General features: G+C 56.1%; 2 protein-coding genes and 1 long non-coding RNA gene across 5 annotated transcripts in view; 2 read left to right on the top strand and 1 right to left on the bottom strand.

Annotated features, from left to right (window-relative positions):
• CDK18 (cyclin dependent kinase 18) overlaps positions 1 to 2,404 on the bottom strand; it is a 27,201-nt gene extending 24,797 nt beyond the window's left edge. For 2 of the 3 annotated variants that reach the window (XM_043923912.1, XM_043923909.1), the window contains exon 1: positions 2,211 to 2,342. The gene's annotated coding sequence lies outside the window, so the exon portion shown is untranslated. Of the gene's footprint in view, positions 1 to 2,127 lie in introns of all 3 variants that reach the window. The other variant, XM_043923910.1, reaches the window with a different exon arrangement.
• On the top strand, positions 2,015 to 18,664 carry LOC122708040 (translation initiation factor IF-2-like). Its single transcript, XM_043924121.1, has 3 exons — positions 2,015 to 2,329; positions 17,682 to 17,805; positions 18,490 to 18,664. The coding sequence occupies exons 1-3, from the start codon at positions 2,015 to 2,017 to the stop codon at positions 18,615 to 18,617; spliced, it is 567 nt and encodes a 188-aa protein (XP_043780056.1). The 3' UTR covers positions 18,618 to 18,664.
• LOC122707918 lies at positions 6,825 to 10,219 on the top strand. Its single transcript, XR_006344959.1, has 2 exons — positions 6,825 to 7,039; positions 8,630 to 10,219. It is a non-coding gene; the product is annotated as an uncharacterized LOC122707918 (long non-coding RNA).

Here is an 18,664-nt window from a genome sequence, read left to right as displayed (position 1 = left end):
CCCATGAGGTCTTAGACCAAGAACTTAGTTGTTCCTCGGATCGGGTGCCTCTCTCCCACGACCCGTGGAGAAGCCGGGCTCTGCCTGGCACGGGACAAGTGGGAGCCTCCTTACTCAGAGCACCAGACCCATCCTTCCTTCTCCAAGGACCAACATAGAACCAGACAGCTCCAGAGTAGGCTGGGGTCTCCCTTGATGGGGGCACAGACTAAGAGCCAGGGGGCTTGAGGTCAGAGGAAGTGGGATCCCACCTATGTGGATAGGGGGAAAGTTGGTGTCCCAGAGTCTCTGCTTCCTCACCATAAAGTGGGATAATAGTAACAGCTGCAGTGGCGCTACTGGTAAAGAACCTGCCTGCAAATGCAGGAGATGTAAGAGACGTGGGTTCGATCCCTGGATCAGGAAGATACCCTGGAGGAGGGCATGGCTTCCCACTCCAGTATTTTTGCCTGAAGAATCCCATGGACAAAGGAGCCTGGCAGGCTACTGTCTATAGGGTCACAAAAGTTGCACATGACTAAAGTGACTTAGCACGCACTCATGCACAAATAATACCTATCTCATAAAGCTGTATGACACACTGCTTGGCACCCAGTAGATAATTGATAAATGGTAGCCACTAGGGCATTAAGAAATCAAATGTAACTTACTGAAAACTACTCTGGCTCTGGAAACCCCAATAGGTTTGGGAAGAATGAAAGCTCCTGGCTGGGGGTGGGCAGCCAGAGGGGAGAGTCCCAGGAACCAAGTGGGCAGGGCTCGGGGGAGGTCAGGCTCACAGGCTCATCAGCTGCACGGGAGGTGCCTGGAGCTGGGTAACCTGAGACAGAAGCTCTCCTGTGGCAAGGTGACCCTCTCTCCAGAACACCTTGGGATGCAGACCCAAACCTAGAAGCCAGTGTTGCCTGGGCCATCTTTGCCATCCCCCAACCCTAAGCAAGGGGGTCCCAGACCCCCCGCCCAGGTCAGAGGAAAGGCAGGGCATCTCCGAGGATGCGCCTGTCAGCCAGACATTCCAGCATCCTCGTTCTAAGGATTCTGCTCCCTCAGGCCAGTGTCAAGGAATGTGCTGTGAGCCCCAGCCCAGTGGAAAACACCCCACGAGCATGCTGAATCTCACAGGGCGCTGGCACTGGAGGGCCAGGCCGGTGGTGTCAGTGAGTCACAGGGCTCAGGACGCAGCTGGGGAACCGCTGAGGGCCGGGCTGGGGGTGGGGATGAGGTTCTGGGGAGCGGTCTCCACTCATGCTGTAGGGAAGGAGTTCAGAGAGGATCAAAGGCCCCTGGTGCCCAGCAGGGTGTTGACCCCAAGCACAGGAGATCAGTCACTGTCTCAACCGCAGGACTCCCACCACAAGGCCTGCAGACAGCTCCAGAAACCCTGGCCCCCAACAGGCAGGGAAGAGAGGCCTCCAGCCAGAGCAGACTTCAGATTTCTGATTCCTGACCATCTCCCCCCCTCCCCAAGAATCCTTAGGCTACATCTCCCAACTGGCCACCCACCCTTCCCATGACTGCATTAACCCTTTGCCTGTTGCGGCTGGGTGGGCAAGGGGCATTGCTCCTTTGGTTGGCAGGGAGAGAAGAGCCCCCTCCCCCAACCCCCGCACCCCCACACAGCCCCTAGCGCTGGACGCTTCAGGGCTTCACGTGTCGTGTCCTTCCACCTTCACCCTAGGGCCCTGGCCTCCCACCGCGCCAGCCTGCCTCTCTGGAAAGTTCACCGGAGCCCCGAAAGCCCTTCAAGGCGGGGTCTGGTCCCACACTGGCGGGTTCTCCCATTACCGGAGGCTCCTGACCCTTGCCCTTCCCAGGAGGAAGGGAGCAGAGAACGCGCCCCGTTCCGACCGGGTGAAAAACTTTGCTTCCTAGGAGCTCGGGGGAGGTCAAAGTGAGTCCCGCTGGAGACGCCCGGGAGGGGCGGCGGACCTGAGAAGGCAAAACAGCCCTCGGTCCTAAGCCCCTGGACGCCGGGAGCCGGCCTGCGCAGGGAGGGCATCGCCCGCCCCCCAGCATGCCGGCCCAGCCGCGCGGCGATCGCCGACCTCCCCGCGTGGCCCTGGAGTCGCCCTACAGCCCGGCCCCCAGCAGAAGCAGCCCTGCGCCTTTAAGAGCCGCTGGGTTTACCTTTGCTCCGTTTCCCCGGCGCCGCGCTGCCCCCTCCTCCCGGGCCGCCCGGCCGGCCGCCGCGAGTGGCCCGCGGGACTCACCGCGCGTGTCCTGGGGGCCGCGGCGCGCCGGCTCCCGCCCGCGACCGCCGAGGGGCCGGGCCCTGCGCCCTGCTGGGGTCCCTGCCCGCGCTCGGAGCGGCGGCCGCTGCTCGGGAAAGGTGAGCGGCTCCCGGGAGAGGCTGCAACCTGAGCGGGAGGAGGAGGAGGAGGAGGAGGAGGCGGCCGGGGTTGGGGGGGGGAGGGGGGAGGGGGTAGGGGGGAGGGGGGAGGAGGGCGGAGCGGGGAGGGAGAGCCCGGCGCCCGCCGGAGTTTTTCACACGCACGGCCCGACTCCGCCCCCGGCCCGCCTGCCCTGCCCACAGCCGCTGCCAATCCCTGGGGCTCGCTCTGCCCTGGTGCCCACCCCTCTCTCCCATCTGGGAGCCAGGGTCCAAGCGCCTCTTCCGGTTTCGTTCCTCCGCCTGGCCTCTGTCAGCCCTCTGGGGCTGCCCTGAGCGCCTTGACCCGGGGATGAGGTCTCCGGGCTTGGAGCACCCGGGACTGGGGCCAGGGCACCGGGGAAGGGGGGGATTTGCTGAGTGTCCTTCTCTCAGTGAAGCTCTCCCAGCCTTCTGGGTCTGACGCTGGATCCCAGCACCTGGCACCCCAGGAGCTAAAATGCACAGACGGCCCCGTTGGTCATTTTTGCCTTTAGAGTTCTTGACAGCCGCAGTCCTGGCAGGGCTGTCCCTCTGTCCAATGGGACTTATCACTTACCTTCAGGTAAGTAAGGGCTGCCCTGGTGGTTCAGGCAATGAAGACTCTGCCTGCGATGCAGGAAACCCAGGTTCAGTCTCTGAGTCAGGAAGATCCCCTGGAGAAGGGAATGGCTACCCGCGCCAGTATTCTTGCCTGAGAAATCCCATAGACAGAGGAATGGTGGGCTACAGTCTATAGGGTTGCAAAGAGTTGGACTCTACTGAGAGACTAACACACTTGCACACAGGTAAGTAAAGATAATCATCGCTCCCACTTCCTACCCTGAGGAGTAATTATCTCCTTTTGGAATAAAACCCTGCGAGCCAACTGAGGATTGCCCAAGAAGGCTTATGGAATACCTCGTGCTAGGCCAGCTTTCATTTTAGAGAAGGGGAAGCTGACACCCAGAAAGGATATTGGATTGGCACAGTCTCACAGGGAGTTAGCGGCAAGCCACGATGAAGACCTAGGCCAATGGCCACCACCATCCCTGCCCCATCGGATTTCAGGGATCAAAGGAAAACTGGGATGGATCAAGTGCCCAATCTGGCCCCCTTCCAGTGCTACTTCCTCCTGAAGGCTGTGAGGAGAGGAGATGGTCACCAAATTGGGGAGGTCTGTGGCCTCTGCCGTCTGGGGCTCCTGGCAGAGGACTCCTGAGGGGTAGTCCACAGTGGGGATGTGTTTCTGCTGAATGCTCTCTGACGATTGATCAAAAGTGACTGCCACTCTTTAAGTCCTAGGCTTTGAGCCTGGGCCCTTTCCCTAGAGAGAGAGATTGAGTGGTTAAGAATACGAAAAATTTCTTTCTGGAAGACATAGGCCTGAGATCTGCCATCCCACATCAGCCTGCATCCAGCCTGCAGCACAAGCTCTCTCGCGACTCCACAGGGCTTGGACTTGGGAGGGAGAAGAGAAACACCGGGCCCATCAGGACAGGGACCTGGCAGAGGGCCTCCCAACTCTTTGCTCCCTCTGTCTTCTCTGCCAGGGCATGCAGATTTCCTGGGCCCATGTGCTCTATAAGAATAAATCTGCTGCGTGTTGAAGGGGTGCAAAGAGCGATGGATCCGGAGCAAAGTCTCCTGGATCCGGAGACTCCAGGCTTTCAGAAGCAGCAGCAACCTGCCTGGCTCCATAATCCACCTGTGTAATAAGAATACAGGCATGCAGGGAGGAATCCATGCAGTAGCAGGGCAGGAGCTATGCTGAAAAACTATGTTTTAGAGGATAAGAGAGAATGAGGCTAAAGGAACCAGGGGAGTATATGTAGTTAAGAGGCTTCAACAAAACTTTACTGATCATCTCTTCTGTGCAAACAACAGCCGATTCTCTGGGCACAAAAGATGAATGAAATGCAGTCCCACCCCTCAGGGAGCTCACTCTCCCTGGGGCAGTAAGTGACCAGTTCCTGGGCTGGAGGGCTGAGGTCAGAGCTGTGGCCGCCTGGAGGGGTTGTTCTGCTACTTGAGCGCAGGGTTACAGGATGAGAGGACAGTGGAGGGGAGGAAACGCTTTTGTGTTTTTCCAGCAGGGATAATATCAAGTGCAAAGTGCAAGGGTAGAGAATCTGGCCACACGGCTCTGTGAGGCCAGGGCTTAGAGTGGGGCTGGAGGTGACTTCACGAAGGGAGCAGGTGCTGGGTTCTGAAGAGCCTTCTACATGCACCAGGGCTAATGAGCCAGGGCCCTCTCCTGACAAAAGGAGGCAATCTAGAACATTTCAGAGGAAAGCGGAATCACCTGGTCTGTGATTTAGGATAAGCCCTCAGGTAGTCAAGTGGAGGATTGATGGTGGGGTTGAACTGGGAGATAAGAACCCCAGTTTGGAGGCCGAATCTGGTGAAACATCATGAGGAGTAGCAGCAGAGAGGAGGGGAGACAGGAGACAGGGTCACAGAACTTTGTGCCTAGAAGATAAGTGATCAGAGAGTGTCCAGGCTGGAACCACTGGTGTGATAAGCCAAGCTGGGAGCTTCTTAGGGACGCCTTGATTCCTAGCACCTCCTGTGTACCCTTGGGCAAGTGACTTAAACTTTCTGAGCTGAGTTTTGCAATCTGTAAGTAAAGATACTAAAATTAATGTGTGTGGTTGTGCTGCATATTAAAGATAATGTATGCCAAGGCACAGGATTTGGCTCATAACAGGAACTCAGGACAGAGTAGATGTAATTACCTTCGTCCTTTCAGCTAACATTTATTGAGCATCTGCTATGTGCCAGGGTCGGTGGTGGATCCTTGGGATCTAAATCTCATTGCCCATTCTCTGGCTGCTATCCAAAAGTCTACAAGCAATAAATGCTGGAGAGGCTGTGGAGAAAAGGGAACCCTCTTACACTGTTGGTGGGAATGCAAACTAGTACAGCCGCTATGGAGAACAGCGTGGAGATTCCTTAAAAAACTGGAAACAGAACTGCCATATGACCCAGCAATCCCACTTCTGGGCATACACACCAAGGAAAGCAGATCTGAAAGAGACACGTGCACCCCAATGTTCATCGCAGCACTGTTTATAATAGCCAGGACATGGAAGCAACGTAGATGCCCATCAGCAGACAAATGGATAAGGAAGCTATGGTACATATACACAATGGAATATTACTCAGCCATTAAAAAAGAATTCATTTGAATCAGTTCTAATGAGATGGATGAAACTGGAGCCCATTATACAGAGTGAAGTAAGCCAGAAAGATAAAGATCAATACAGTATACTAACGCATATATATGGAATTTAAAAAGATGGTAACGATAACCCTATATGCAAAACAGAAAAAGAGACACAGATGTACAGAACAGACTTTGGGATTCTGTGGGAGAAGTTGAGGGTGGGATGTTCTGAGAGAACAGCATTGAAACAAGTATACTATCAAGGGTGAAACAGATCACCAGCCCAGGTTGGATGCCTGAGACAAGTGCTCAGGGCTGGTACACTGGAAAGACCCAGAGGGATGGGATGGGGAGGGAGGCGGGAGGGGGAATCGGGATGGGGAACACATGTAAATCCATGGCTGATTCATGTCAATGTATGGCAAAACCCACCATGATACTGTAAAGTAATTAGCCTCCAACTAATAAAAATCAATGGACAAAAAAAATAAATAAATCTCATTGCCCATTCTCATGCAGGTCAGTGTCCGGGGGGAGAGAGGTGTGCAGAGGAAGAGAAGCACAGCTAGGTGATCGGGGCTGGGGCCCAGGAGAGTCAGGAACACCTTCACAGAGGGGAGGGGACAGCTGAAATGACGCTGAGTCAGCTACTGCTCAGAGACTGTCCCGTCGCCCCCACCCTCTGACATGGGGTTGCATTTCAGAATCTTTGAAATCTTCAGTTTTGACTGCAAAGCCTTGCTCCTTGGAGTTGGGTGGGGGGAATGGGCTGTAGATGGGTGTCTCTATGGAGTCTGAATGGCAGATGGAGCCTTGGCAGCCCCAGGGAAGGGCACGAGCATAGGGACAGGTAGGAGGGGAAGCCAGGTGAGAGTGACCATGGGCTGCAGGCGGAGTTTGCTAGCTGGGTAAAGAGCCTGTGTGTGTGTGGGGGGCTCACCCTGATTTTTCTGCTCCCTTTCTCTGTTCTTTGGAAAGTCGCCTCCAAGTCCTCTGATGTCCCCACCCTTCTCCCATGCCGATTTTCTTTCCATCCATCTCTCAACAAGCCGAGCTTAGTAGAGGACTGCCTGGGTCCTCCACTAGAGAGTGACCCCCACCCTACCGCCACATCAAGTAAGACCTCGGGCTGTAAAGCCACATAGACATGACCTTGGGCAGTTATTCACATCTCTGGCTTGCCCGTCTGTAACATGAAGATGGTAACGGTCCCTCTCTCGTGGGGCTGTTGTGAGATGTAAACCCGTGCCCAATCAATGCTTTCTTCCCTTTTCCGCAGCCCAATAACTCTCCTTGCAGAGAGTCAGACAAGACTCAGCTGGGGGTTTCCCCTGGCACCCCAGCCCCGGGGGCCCCTCTTCTGCAGACGCCTCTGCTCTGCTAACCTGAAGGGTCTGCGGCTTTCCTGGGAGGCTCTGGTGGCCCCAGCACGACAGGCTGAGGCCCGGGCAGCATGACAGCGGGGCCCAGGGGCAGCCCAGTCCACTCCTTGCCCGATCCAGCGACAAGCCGCTGCCCTGCAGGTAAGACAGGCATCCCCGCGCCCTGAGGACCGAGTGTGGAAGCTGGAAACTGCTCTCCCTCACAGACTGTGTGGGCAGCTTCTGAAAAACCAAAGTTCAAGCCCGCCGCACTTTTTCCTGGGAGGCGCAGCATCCAGCCGGGCAGAACTCAGCCAGCAGAGAAACCCCCTTCCTGCACCACTGCTGCGGGCTCTCCCCCCTCTGACCCCCCACCCCCCCCGCACCCAGGCAGACAGTCTCCCGAAGCACTGCAGGAACCCTTGGCGGGCCCTGACCTGACTCTGCCCCTAAGGTGCAGGAGTCATTTCCTTTATCTGGGCCTCAGTTTTCCTCCTCTGCAAAATGGGAATAAAGCAAATGCTTGCGTCTCAGGAGGCTTCTATGAGTATGAATGTAGAAGTGCTTAGTTAACTGTAAGAAGATCTGCATGTGTGTAGATCATTAGTGTTTGGCCAAAGGGCCCTTCTTAGGATTCTAGGAGACAAGTAATGACAAGAGAATTGAGAAACTAAGTAAGAACAGAGAGAAACTCTCCCGAAGGGCATGTATGTCCCTGGCAGGGAACAGAGTGGCAGCAGCGACCTGAGCCCACAGACTGAACCCCTGTGGCCTTGCTCCTTAGGCTGCACCAGTCGGCTGGAAAAGCAGGATGTGGCTGGACTCAGCCAATTCTTACTCCTCCTCTAAATAAACCCAGGCCAAATGTTTTCCAGTGATCTGTGGAGAGTGGGGATGAGTAGGAGAAAAATATCATTTACCTGATTCCATTATGAGTCTAGTAGAAGGCCTGGGAGTTTCCACTTTACCACCGCACCAAACATCACATCCTCTCTTCACTGTTTGTGCCAAATGTACAGACACATTTGTACTTGTGCGTGTGTACACAGACATACTGCACTACCACTCCAGACTTCAGATGGGCTAACAGCTGCATCCCTAGAGGGTTCTAGGACAGGGTGGGCACATAAACAGAGCCAGCCAATCATAGTCCTGTTGACCCTAGCAACCATCAGACCAATTAGAACCCCACCCCTGTATCCAGCAGTACCTCCCAAACATTCCACACACACACACACACACACACACACACACACACACACACAGCCTTCAGGTTGCTGCATTGCCACGGCAACAAAACCACCACATAGAGCCAAGAAAATGGGAAAGGCAATGAGACTGGACAGTCAATGGGATGAGGATGCAGTTAGCACAGGCTGGAGTTAGGACACTGAGTAGGGTCCCCATGCAGGATCGGGGAGGAGAAAGAGCTGGCTCACCAAGACTTTCCAAGCCCATTTTATTTAGCCACGGGCCTCCGTTTCCTCATCTATAGATGAGGGTCAAATGCTCCTGCTTGTATTATATTATGTGCTCAGAGCATATAATTACTTTTCAACTAGTTAGTAGGGATGGGAACTGTAGGTTACATTTTTAGAAACCCCTGAAGAAATGAGAGATCTGGGTAAAAAGAGAGTTGATAGGTCCCCAGAAAGACCTAAAATCAAGTCCTAAAATTCAGCTCATGAATTCATTGTGAGTTGGAACTCATTTCAACTTGAGAACACTTACTTGGGATGTACCATTTGCCAGGCACAGATGCTGATTTCGGCCGTGGCCAGGCAGACTTTGAGGGGTCTGCAGCGCGTCTTGGTGGAGACGACTGGAAAGGTCCAGGAGACCAGCGAAGTGGGCCTGAGACAGGTGCTGGTACGGATGGCAGACTGCCTGCAGAGACCGCTCCAGCCAAAGAGAAAGCTGAGGCTTCGACCCTTGGGCCCCACTGGCGTTTTGCTTCCACATCTCAGACTCCTCCCTTCCGTCAGCTGCCAGCGTAGTCTCAGTTAAGAGTGAAGAGCAGACAGTGCACTCCTCTGCCCAGCGTCATGATAGCTCCCCAACAGTGGGCCTTCGGGCCCCCAAGACCTCCTTCAGAGCTTGCTGAAAGCTGAGGAACTCCCTTCCTAGAGTCACATATGCACAGTATTTTTCTTTCATTCTGGGGGACTCTGGGCCTCTTTCAAGCTCGTTCAGGGAGTTGCTTGTGGAGGCCTGGCCTACGAGGCCCCTAGGTGACCTGGCCTCTGCCTCCCTCGCCAGCTCATCCTGACCTCCCCCACTGGTGTATGCCCGGCCACATCAATCTGCATGTAGTTCCCTTGCACATCTGCTGTATTTCACTGTGACTTTGCTTATGTTGTCCTCACCAGCAAGAGAGGCTTCCTCCTGGTGTCTGGTTAACGCCTCCTTGTTCCTCAAAGCCCAGCTCAGAAGTCACACCTTCGATGCTGTCCAGACAGGCTCAATCACTCCGCAGCCTGAATCAGTTCTGCTCCCTCTGCACACCTCTCTCCCCGAGGGCCTCCTGATACACGGGGGACTCTGTGTCTGTCTTCCTTACTATGCTATGAGCTTCCTAAGGCCAGACACCACATCTGTAGCCTTTGTATTCCCAGGATTTAGCGTTTAGTAGGTCTGGAGAACCAAAAGGGTGGGACTGAATTGGCAGAGGAAACGGAGCGGACAGAAGAGGTGAAGAACAAGTCAGGAGCCTTGAGCAGAGAGGGCATCAAGAAGGAAGGAGGCATCAAGAGGAGCCTGGCAGTCAAGCTGGTGAAGGACTGAAAATTATCATTGAATTTGGCAACTAGGAAGCAAACAGTCCCACTTCTCCCAGGGCTCATCCAGCTCTAGACTGAAAAGTCCTGGGCAGATGGAGGTGGTCAGTCACTCAACACTGGTGACCTTGATGAGGGCAGTTCTGCGGGTGGGGGTTGGCAGAAGCCTCATGTGAGGGGCCAAGGAGTGATGGAGGCAGGGAAGAGAGATTGGGGTGCTGTGACTGCTGAGTTGTTAGGCTGTGCTGAGAGGAGAGAGCAGGCAAGAACCTGGGGGACTCCCCGGCCCCACCGCTCCGGAGAGACAGCAGACAAAGCTGTCAGGAGCACTGTGGGCATCTGGGTGACTTCTTCCCAAAGGGCTCCAGCCCTGCCACCTTGGTCACCACGGCGGATTCTGCTTGGACAGCTTGGGGGTCCTCTCTTCTTCTGAGTTGTGAAAGTCTTCCTTGAATCTGTGTATCTTGTCCAACTAATTAGATCCTGAACTTCTCGAAGGCAGGGACCATGTCCTCCCCGCTGCCTCCCCTTTCCTTCCTTCAGTAAACACTAATTAAGTGCTGTCTCTCCAGCGGTCACGACGATGGCTAGAGTTGCTGCTCTTAGGTGTCTCCCAGTCTGGGTTCAGGAGACCTGAACGTGGAGAATTTTATACCCTGGAGCCAGCAGAGAGCTCAGAGAGTCTGTAAAAAAAAGCATACTGTTATATGCCAATGCTGACTCAGGGGGTGTGTGTGTGTACGTGTGTGTGTGGTGGAGACTGCATAGTTCTAAAGAGAGACTCTACAAATGAACATATTCAAGTGGAGTCAATCAGCTGGATTCAAGTCTTATCTGTGTGATGTGGCAAATTATTCTCCACTCTGTGTCTCCTTTCCTGGCCTGTGAAATGGGGACTATATAGTACCTTTCTCCTAGGGGCACAGTGAGGGTTTAATGGGGAATGTATATAAATAACTTGCCACAGTGCTTGGAACAGAATAAGAGGACGATTAGTGTTAACTCTTATTGTTTTTGAGAGAGAGGGTGAGAGAAGCATTCGTGAGACTCTCAAAGGGTTCTTGGTCCAGAAAAGACCAAGAGTCGGGGGCCCAGTGGATGAGACTGACTTGCGTGCTGACTGCAGGACACGCATGACAGGTGCCAAAGGGTGGTAATCTGAGGGGCGATGCGGGCACCTCCAACTTCCGCTCTGCATCTCCCAAGCACCAGGTGGCTCGGGACCCTGCTCTGAACAGTGGTTCAGAAGTAAAGATTGTTGAACGGCCCCCTCGTGGCCATTGAGTTCAGGCTGGAACAACATATGAGGTGAGACCAGAACTCCGTTTCTCCCAGTTGGATGGATTAAAGGGAGGGGAAAAAAAAGAAGAAGAAGAAGGAGAGGGCCTTTGCTCCTGATCACATTAAAAAGCAATCGCCTGCACAGCAATTAGGCCCCCGTAAATTACAGAGCCTGCCTCTGTCAGCCGGCTCGGCGCTATCTCATTAGCCAGGGTGCCAGAGACGCTACACGCCCTGCCGGGAGCCGCCCAGTTGCCAAGCGCCTGCTCCATAATTAGACACAGAGTCCCGGCCTCGTTGAGGCGCCCACCCACCCCTCCTGAGGGGCAGGTGCAGGGCACGGGCGGGCCCGGCTGCCGGCCCTGCTCAGGGGAAGGGAGGTCAGAGCGCAGGTCTGAGCGGAGAGTCCCAGCCCGGCCGTGACCTTGGGAGGAAATCTGGGAAGTCCTCGGGGGAAGGAAGTGAAAGGGCAGGGACAAGGGCAGGGACCCCGCCTTCTGCCCACCTGGACGCCCAGTACCGGGGGCAGTGGGCCAGACGGGCCTCCCAGGAGACTCTGGGTTAGAGGGGAACTACAGAAAGGTGGGGAAGTGGGGAGGTCTTTGCTCCAGGTTGGTCTGAGAACATTGAAGCACCCAAGCCACCCAGCATGCATGCGCATACACACACACACACACACACACTGGTTCTCAGTCACCCGGGGGCTGGTGGGGATGGTACCTGGGGCTGGGAGGGGACTTGGGGCTGGGGCAATACAGCCCCCGGAAGCCCCTGTAGCCAGAATTGCAGTAAGGGCTGGGGCGGCAGGCAGGTGCCCAAGATGGAAATATAACAAGATGTGTGTAGGAGAAATGATTCTCCAAGCCTCTCAGGGCAGAGATGAGCACCCCTAACGGTCAGGAATGCTCCAGTGACGAGACAGTGGGGTTGTGCTTTGCGGAGTGGAGGACACAGACCCCCTGGGAAGGCGGGCGGGGCCCGGGCTGGTCCCAGCAGCCCTCTGCCCACCCCCACACAGCCTCTCTTCTAGATCCACTTTGCACAGGTGAAGGGAGGTCCCAGGGAGGTGCCAGGTGACTGGCCTGCCCGCGGGTCTCCAGCCAACCACGACCGCCCGCTGAAGGAGGCAGAGGACACTGCAGGATGCCTGCAGCACTCGTCACACGTGGCGGACCAGGTCTGGAGAGAGGATGAAGCAAGAGAGGGGAGACTGGAGGGCAGGCAGCAGCCTGGGGCCTGCGGACGGCAGCGCCAGGCCCCTCCGAGTTCCCTCATGTGCCCCCTCCCCAGCCCAAGCGGCTTGGGCCCAGATGGGCGCTGTTCCGACCTCCAGCTCCAGCAGTCCCATCCTGATGGAGAAGGGGAGCACCGCAGAGAAAACATGGCGAACGGGCAAGACAGCCAGACGGGGAGACCCAGGCCGGAGCCCCCGAGGGCAGGTGTGGACGGATGTGGACGCCATCTGGCATCCATCGGTGAGGCATTTCATCTTAACGGGGCAGCGGGAGTGGTGGCCGGTGCCCAGCCAGAGCTCAGGAACTACCTCTGCTGAGAGAAGAGGGCTCGGACCCGGGCCTTGCCCTCCCCCAGGCGGTTCTGCCGGCTCTGACTGGCCCAGGCCGCGGCTGCTGCCCCCCCGGGCCCCCCAGTCCCGGCCGGGAGGACAGGAGGCTGCGGACGGCCTCAGAGCGTGACTCACACTGCTGGTCTCCAAGGCTGGCAGAGCCTGGAGCAACGCCAGGCGGGCTGGGCTCCTCCCAGTGCCCGCTCCGCGCCCCAGATCATCAGCAGCCCTGGGCCAGGCCGGGGCCAGGGCCCCCCTCCCACCGCAGCCCAAAGGAACCAAGGTTCCCAGCCCAGCCTGTCCCGCCAGGCCCACTGGGAGCCCTTTGCCACCACACCTTGGGAGCCCAGCCCAGGGACCATTGTTCCCTGGAGCCACGGCTCATTTTCCTGGGGGCTCCTCCCAGGCCAGCTTCCCCTTTTCCTGCAGCCAGGGAGGGGTTGGGGCTCCCGGGTGGCCAGGTGTGGCCTGAGGAGTGGGAAGGAGCCAGGCAGACTGCAGGGGTCAGCGGGGTCAGGAGCCAGAAGCGATCCAGATGGGCCCCGGCGTGGGGGCACGCCTGGAGGAGCGAGGAAGAAGTGGGAGGTTATACTCACAGTCCCCTTTGCTCTGGGGGGAGCGCATGACCAGAATGGTGAAGACTGCCAGGGCCTCCCAGAAACACATCTGGTCTGCGTGAGGGAGCAGATAAGACCGCTCAGCTCAGACGCCGCCGAGTGATCAGTGAGGTGCAGGGCCCCGACATCTGCATGATCAAGCCTGTCTGGTCAAAGCACATCTGGCCGTGTCGGGTCCCCACAGGTGAAAGTGGGCCTGAGAGGCCAGGCAGTGATGATAAGTCTCTGCGTGAACAGGTGTGACCAGCTACAATACCTGAATACTCCAGGCTGCCCCAGAGCAGACCCGAGTGCCAAATGACCTGGCAAGAGAGGCCTGTTTTGGGGAGCCAGCTTCTCCAAGTGACAGCCCGGCCTCACAGGTGGGCATCTGGCAGTGCCCGCCGTGGCAAGGGGAAGGAGGGCATTGTGACCCATCCAGATCCCAGGCCTGCTGTTTGCAGCAGCGAGCTGGCCCCTGGCCCCTCGGGGGTGGTAACACCACTCTGCGTTTCTTCCCCAGGACCCCAGCCATTCATGAACTCACGGCTCCTCTCTTAGTTAAATATCTGGGGACTGAACCTGACCCTGTATTTACTCCTGGAGGGAGGGCAATGGAGCAGGCGTCACCTAGGAGCCTGCCGCCGCCGCAGGCTGGGTGCAGGGGAGGGCCGGGGAGGGGGGCCTGCTGTCTTTTCTTGGGTCGTTGCTGTTGTTCAGTCCCTCAGTCGTGGCTCTTTGCGACCCCATGGACTGCAACGTGCCAGACTTCCCTGTCCTTCACCATCTCCCGGAGTTTGCTCAAACTCATGTCCATTGAGTCAGTGATGCCATCCAGCCATCTCATCCTCTGTCATCCCCTTCACCTCCTGCCATCAATCTTTCCCAACATCAGGGTTTTTTCCAATGAGTCAGCTCTTCACATCAGGGGACCCAAGTATTGGAGCTTCAGCATCAGTCCTTCCCATGAATATCTGCTTGGGCTCCGGAGGGTCTCTCAGGCCGCGCGCTGTGCCCCCGGGCAACCGTCTCCCACCTCCTCCTGGCTCGGGCTGGGAGGGACAGAAAGGAGACTCTGTCCCCAGGGACTGTCCCTAGGAGTGTGAGAGTCGAGTAGATAAGGGACCTCAGCCAGAAGCTGTTAGAAACCCAAACCTCTCCCTCTAGATAAGAAGGCCCCCGGATCCTGCCCTGGACCCAGTGGGTGGGAGGCTTCTGGGGGAAGGAGCTTCCCTGTGGGAAGCGGCCAACCTGCTTTTCTCTGGAAGGGGATGGTAAGAAGAAAGGGGGGCTGGGGAGCCCCTCGGAGGAATGAAAGCAGGTGGCTCCTCAACAACGGGCTGGGCCACCTCCCCACAAAGGACTCAGACCCGAGACTCTGTGAGAATCCAGGAACTTGGTGATTTCCCTGCATTAGGCACTGGAACTCTCCCTGGCATGATTAGCCATAAACCTTGAAACCGAAAACACCAGGGAAGCCCTAAGGGCTCAGAGGGTGAAGAATCTGCCTGCAATGCAGGAGACCTAGTTTCGATCCCTGGGTTGGGAAGATCCCGTGGAGAAGGGAATGGCTACCCACTCCAGAATTCTTGCCTGGAGAATCCCATAGATGGAGGAGCCTGGCGGGCTGCAATCCATGGAGTTGTAAAAGAGTCAGAGAGTCAGACACAACTGAGCGACTTCACTTTTGCTTTCTTCCACTTTCACTTTCTTTCGAAACCCGAAGTAATTGCCAGGTTCTTACAGAAAGAGGAGCTGAGGGATCTCTCACTAGCCGGGCCTGGAGGAGAAGCCCTAGAGACAGAGCTTCAAAGAAGGGCAGGGAGGGGGCCAAGGTGGTGGGGAGGCTTGCTGAAGAAAGAAAAAGTAGGGACAAGGGTAGCAGCCAATGTGTTTTCCTGATGGGAATTTACTTTACGGGTGCCTGTTATGTGTCAGGCACCCTATGCAGATCAGAATTAAAGTTCATGATGACATTAAGTTCATGGGGTTCTCAAGGCAGCAATACTGAAGTGGTTTGCCGTTCCCTTTGACAAGACCCTGATGCTGGGAAAGATTGAAAACAGGAGGAGAAGGGGACGACAGAGGATGAGATTGTTGGATGGCATCACCGACTCAATGGACATGAGTTTGAGTAAACTCCGGGAGTTGGTGAGGGACAGGGAGGCCTGGCGTGCTGCAGTTCATGGGGTCGCAAAGAGTCGGACACGACTGAGCGACTGAACTGACTGACTGATGACATTAAGTAGACACTGTTATCCCATTTTACAGATGAGGAAACTAAGGCTTACAAGTGGTCGAGTGACTTTCCTGGTCCCTAGTGAGTGAAAGCGTTAGCCTCTCGGTCATGTCCAGCTCTTTGCAACCCCATGAAATATAACCTGCTCAGGCTCCTCTGTCCACGAAATTCTCCAGGCAAGAATATTGCAGTGGGTAGCCATTCCCTTCTCTAGGGGATCTTCCCGATCCAACGATGGAACCCAGGTTGCCTGCATTGCAGGCAGATTCTTTACTGCCTGAGCCACCAGGGAAGGTCCCCAGTGAGAGGCAGGGCTGAATACAAATCCAGGTCTGAGTCGAGGGCATGTGTGCTTTCTGCAGTGCTTCATTGCTCAAACCAGGCTGCAGGCCCCCTCCAGACACCAGAGCCCAACCTAGGGCAGGTCAAGCCAGGGGAGGGAGTCTCAGTCACAACCTCAGGGTGCCCAGACTCAGAGGTCGTGCTCCCAGCAGCCCGCAAAGACTGCCCATCAGAGGCAGCACCACTCAAGAGAAGAACACAGGCTCTAGCCTCGGAAAAATCTGAATTCACATACCGCTTGCTGGGCTTCCCTCATGGCTCAGCAGGTAAAGGATCGCCTTCAATGCAGGAGACACAGGAGACGCAGGTTCGATCCCTGGGTCGGGAAGATCCCCTGGAAAAAGAAATAGCAACCCACTCCATTATTCTTGCCTGAAAGAGGAGCCTGGTGGGCTACAATCCAAAGGGTCACAAAGAGTCGGACACGACTGTGTGACTGAACACCACTCATTAGCCCCTGTGTCTTTGGGCAAAGGGTTTGACTTCTCTGAGCCTACATTTGCTCATCTGTGAAGAGGACATACACACGCCTACCTCATAGAGCTATTTGAGATTTAAATGAGATACTGCATATAAAGGGTCTAGCCCATGGTAGGCGCTTAGTAAAAGATGGTTCCAGGCAGGGTGGGCTGCTGGGGCCTGTGATCATGTATCACTCAGGGCCCTGTGCTCGGAGGGGCCCACACATAGGAAGCTCCATTCCTGGTTTAAAGCTTTATTGGTGCCTTCTTGAAATTTTGAACACTTTTCGAACCAGGGGCCCAGCATTTTCATGTTGTATTGGGTCCCCCAAATTCTCTATCGAATCCTGCTTATGGGTCTGGGTTCAGTTCTTTTGACTCCCACACTCTGGAACAAGCTGTCCTTTCATCATTTCACGGTTTTCCAAGCCCGGGAAGTGTTTCTCTGTTGCTGACAAGCAATCAGGGAGAGCAGACAAGAGCCCCTTCTCGCTTTGGCGGCCAGCACCTCCAGCGGGGCGGGAGAGGATCCCCCCCTTTCTCTTCCTGAAGAGACTCGTGAGTTCGGGCTCCTGGTGGTCAACGTGACTTCCCAGATGCCAGCAGCCCCTTTAGGATTAAAGCTCTGTGAGGTTGGGAGCCTCCAACTCCGCGACCCTCTTCCTCCAGGGCAAGCCTGCATGTCTCCAGAGCGTCGGGGAGAGGGCTGCTGGCCGGGACAGAGGCAGAGCTCTGAGCGGCTTCAGGGGGTCATGGGCAGGGCAGCCTCCAGACGCCGCAGGTCCCAGGCCTAGACCCCGAGGCGGGGCCGGAGGCTGCCCTCCTTTGGTGTGGACTGCTCCTAGGCTTCTGCCTCCGGCTGTGTCTGCTCTGAGCTGTTTTTAGACTCCAGTTCCCAGAGGCCCAGCTGTTTGCTAAACTGGCTAGTCAGGGCCCACCTCCTGAACTCTGAGAAGCATCAGGGCAAGAGGGGAAAGACAACCTGATAGGCTGGAGAGCTGTCTGTCTTCCTCATTCACTCTCACAGCCTGCCTCATCACTAGGTCTAGGAGCCTGCGACAAGGACACGGGAGTCGGGAGTCGGGAGAGGGAGGGTGCGGAGGACCGCGGGAGAGGAGGCTGGGCTGCAGCTGCGAGGCCGGGGAGAGGAGTCGTAAGCCCACTTGAGGACCGTGAAACATCAGCCTCAGAAGGCACCCTTGAGAAACTGAGGCCAGAGAGGGAGAGCAGGGCGCCCAAAGTCACGCAGCAGGGACTGACAGCTGGGTCTCCTACAGTCCAGCTGCGGGTCCCTCTGGCACATCATTTGACTTCAGGCTCAGAGACAAATCGGGTCAGTGAGGGAAGCCCTGTCTTCTGTATGGTCACACACCGATCCACACACAGACACCAGCTCCTCCTGGAGACTGTACGGGGAGCCGCGAGGCCCTGGCCAGGTCCCCAGGACATCAGGGTAAGGAGGCATGTGCCCTCTGGCCTTACCGTTGGCATGGCCTCTGGAACCTGAGGGTTTGGGGTGATGCGATCTGTTATGTGTCTCCCAGGACCCTTCTCCAGCGGCTGGTCTGACATGGCTGCTACCTTTCGGAGTCCTCAGACTGAGATCTTGGGGCCTCTTCATGGGATGGAGGGACCTGGAAACTTTCCCCTTCAGTATGGATTTTTCAGGTAACATTAACTGCTAATATATATGAAACACCTTATATGCCAGCACCATTCTAAGTGGTTTTCAGGTATCAGTTCATCATCTAATACTTACACAACCCTGTGGAGACAGATGCCATCATTGTCCCCACCTTAAAGTTGAAGCAGGGCTTCCCTGGTGGTCCAGTCGGTAAGGAAATGCCTTCCAATGCAGGGGACACAGGTTGGATCCCTGGTCGGGGAACTAAGATCCCACATGCCACGGGGCAACCAAGCCCCCACATCGCAACTCCTGAGCCCACGGGCTCTACAGCCTGCACGCCACAACTAGAGAAAAGCCCCTGCACCCAGTGAAAGATGCCACATGCTGCAACGCATCCAGATAAAGTGGGAGAAACTGAAGGAGGCGGAGGTTTCAAGGTTGAAGAAACACAGAGAGGTTGAGTAACCTGCCCATGGTCACACAGCTAGGAAACAGTAAAGCAGGGACTTGAACCCAGGCATCCTGGAAGAGGGTAGCCAGCGCTCCTCCCCCACTCCCTAAATGCCTGCTACCTCTGGGCTCCCAATTCAGGGCTCCTGGCAGTGTGACACCTGCTCAATCCCCATCCAGTAGGGTTTTAGCTGGCAAAAGCTATGTGTATTTCTACCTCCATACACATGTACCCTCTGATTCCGCGTCTCTCTCCTCCCACACCTGAATACCAGACAAGCAGCAAGCATGGTGTGTGCACTCAGGTGGGGAAGAGGAAGCGACCTCTCTGAGGGGCCCACTGAGGCTGACCTGGTTGGGATGTGTGTCTCTGTGCTGCCACCTCCTGGCCATAAAGGGTTAAGACAGGCCCTGCGCGAGTTCCTCAGGCTTCTTCCCTTCGGAGGCATC

Source organism: Cervus elaphus, chromosome 14 (genome assembly GCF_910594005.1).
Source record: "Cervus elaphus chromosome 14, mCerEla1.1, whole genome shotgun sequence".
Classification (NCBI taxonomy): domain Eukaryota; kingdom Metazoa; phylum Chordata; class Mammalia; order Artiodactyla; family Cervidae; genus Cervus; species Cervus elaphus.
The sequence above is the reverse complement of the archived record's forward strand: the minus strand, read 5'-3'. Positions and strand labels throughout refer to the sequence as shown.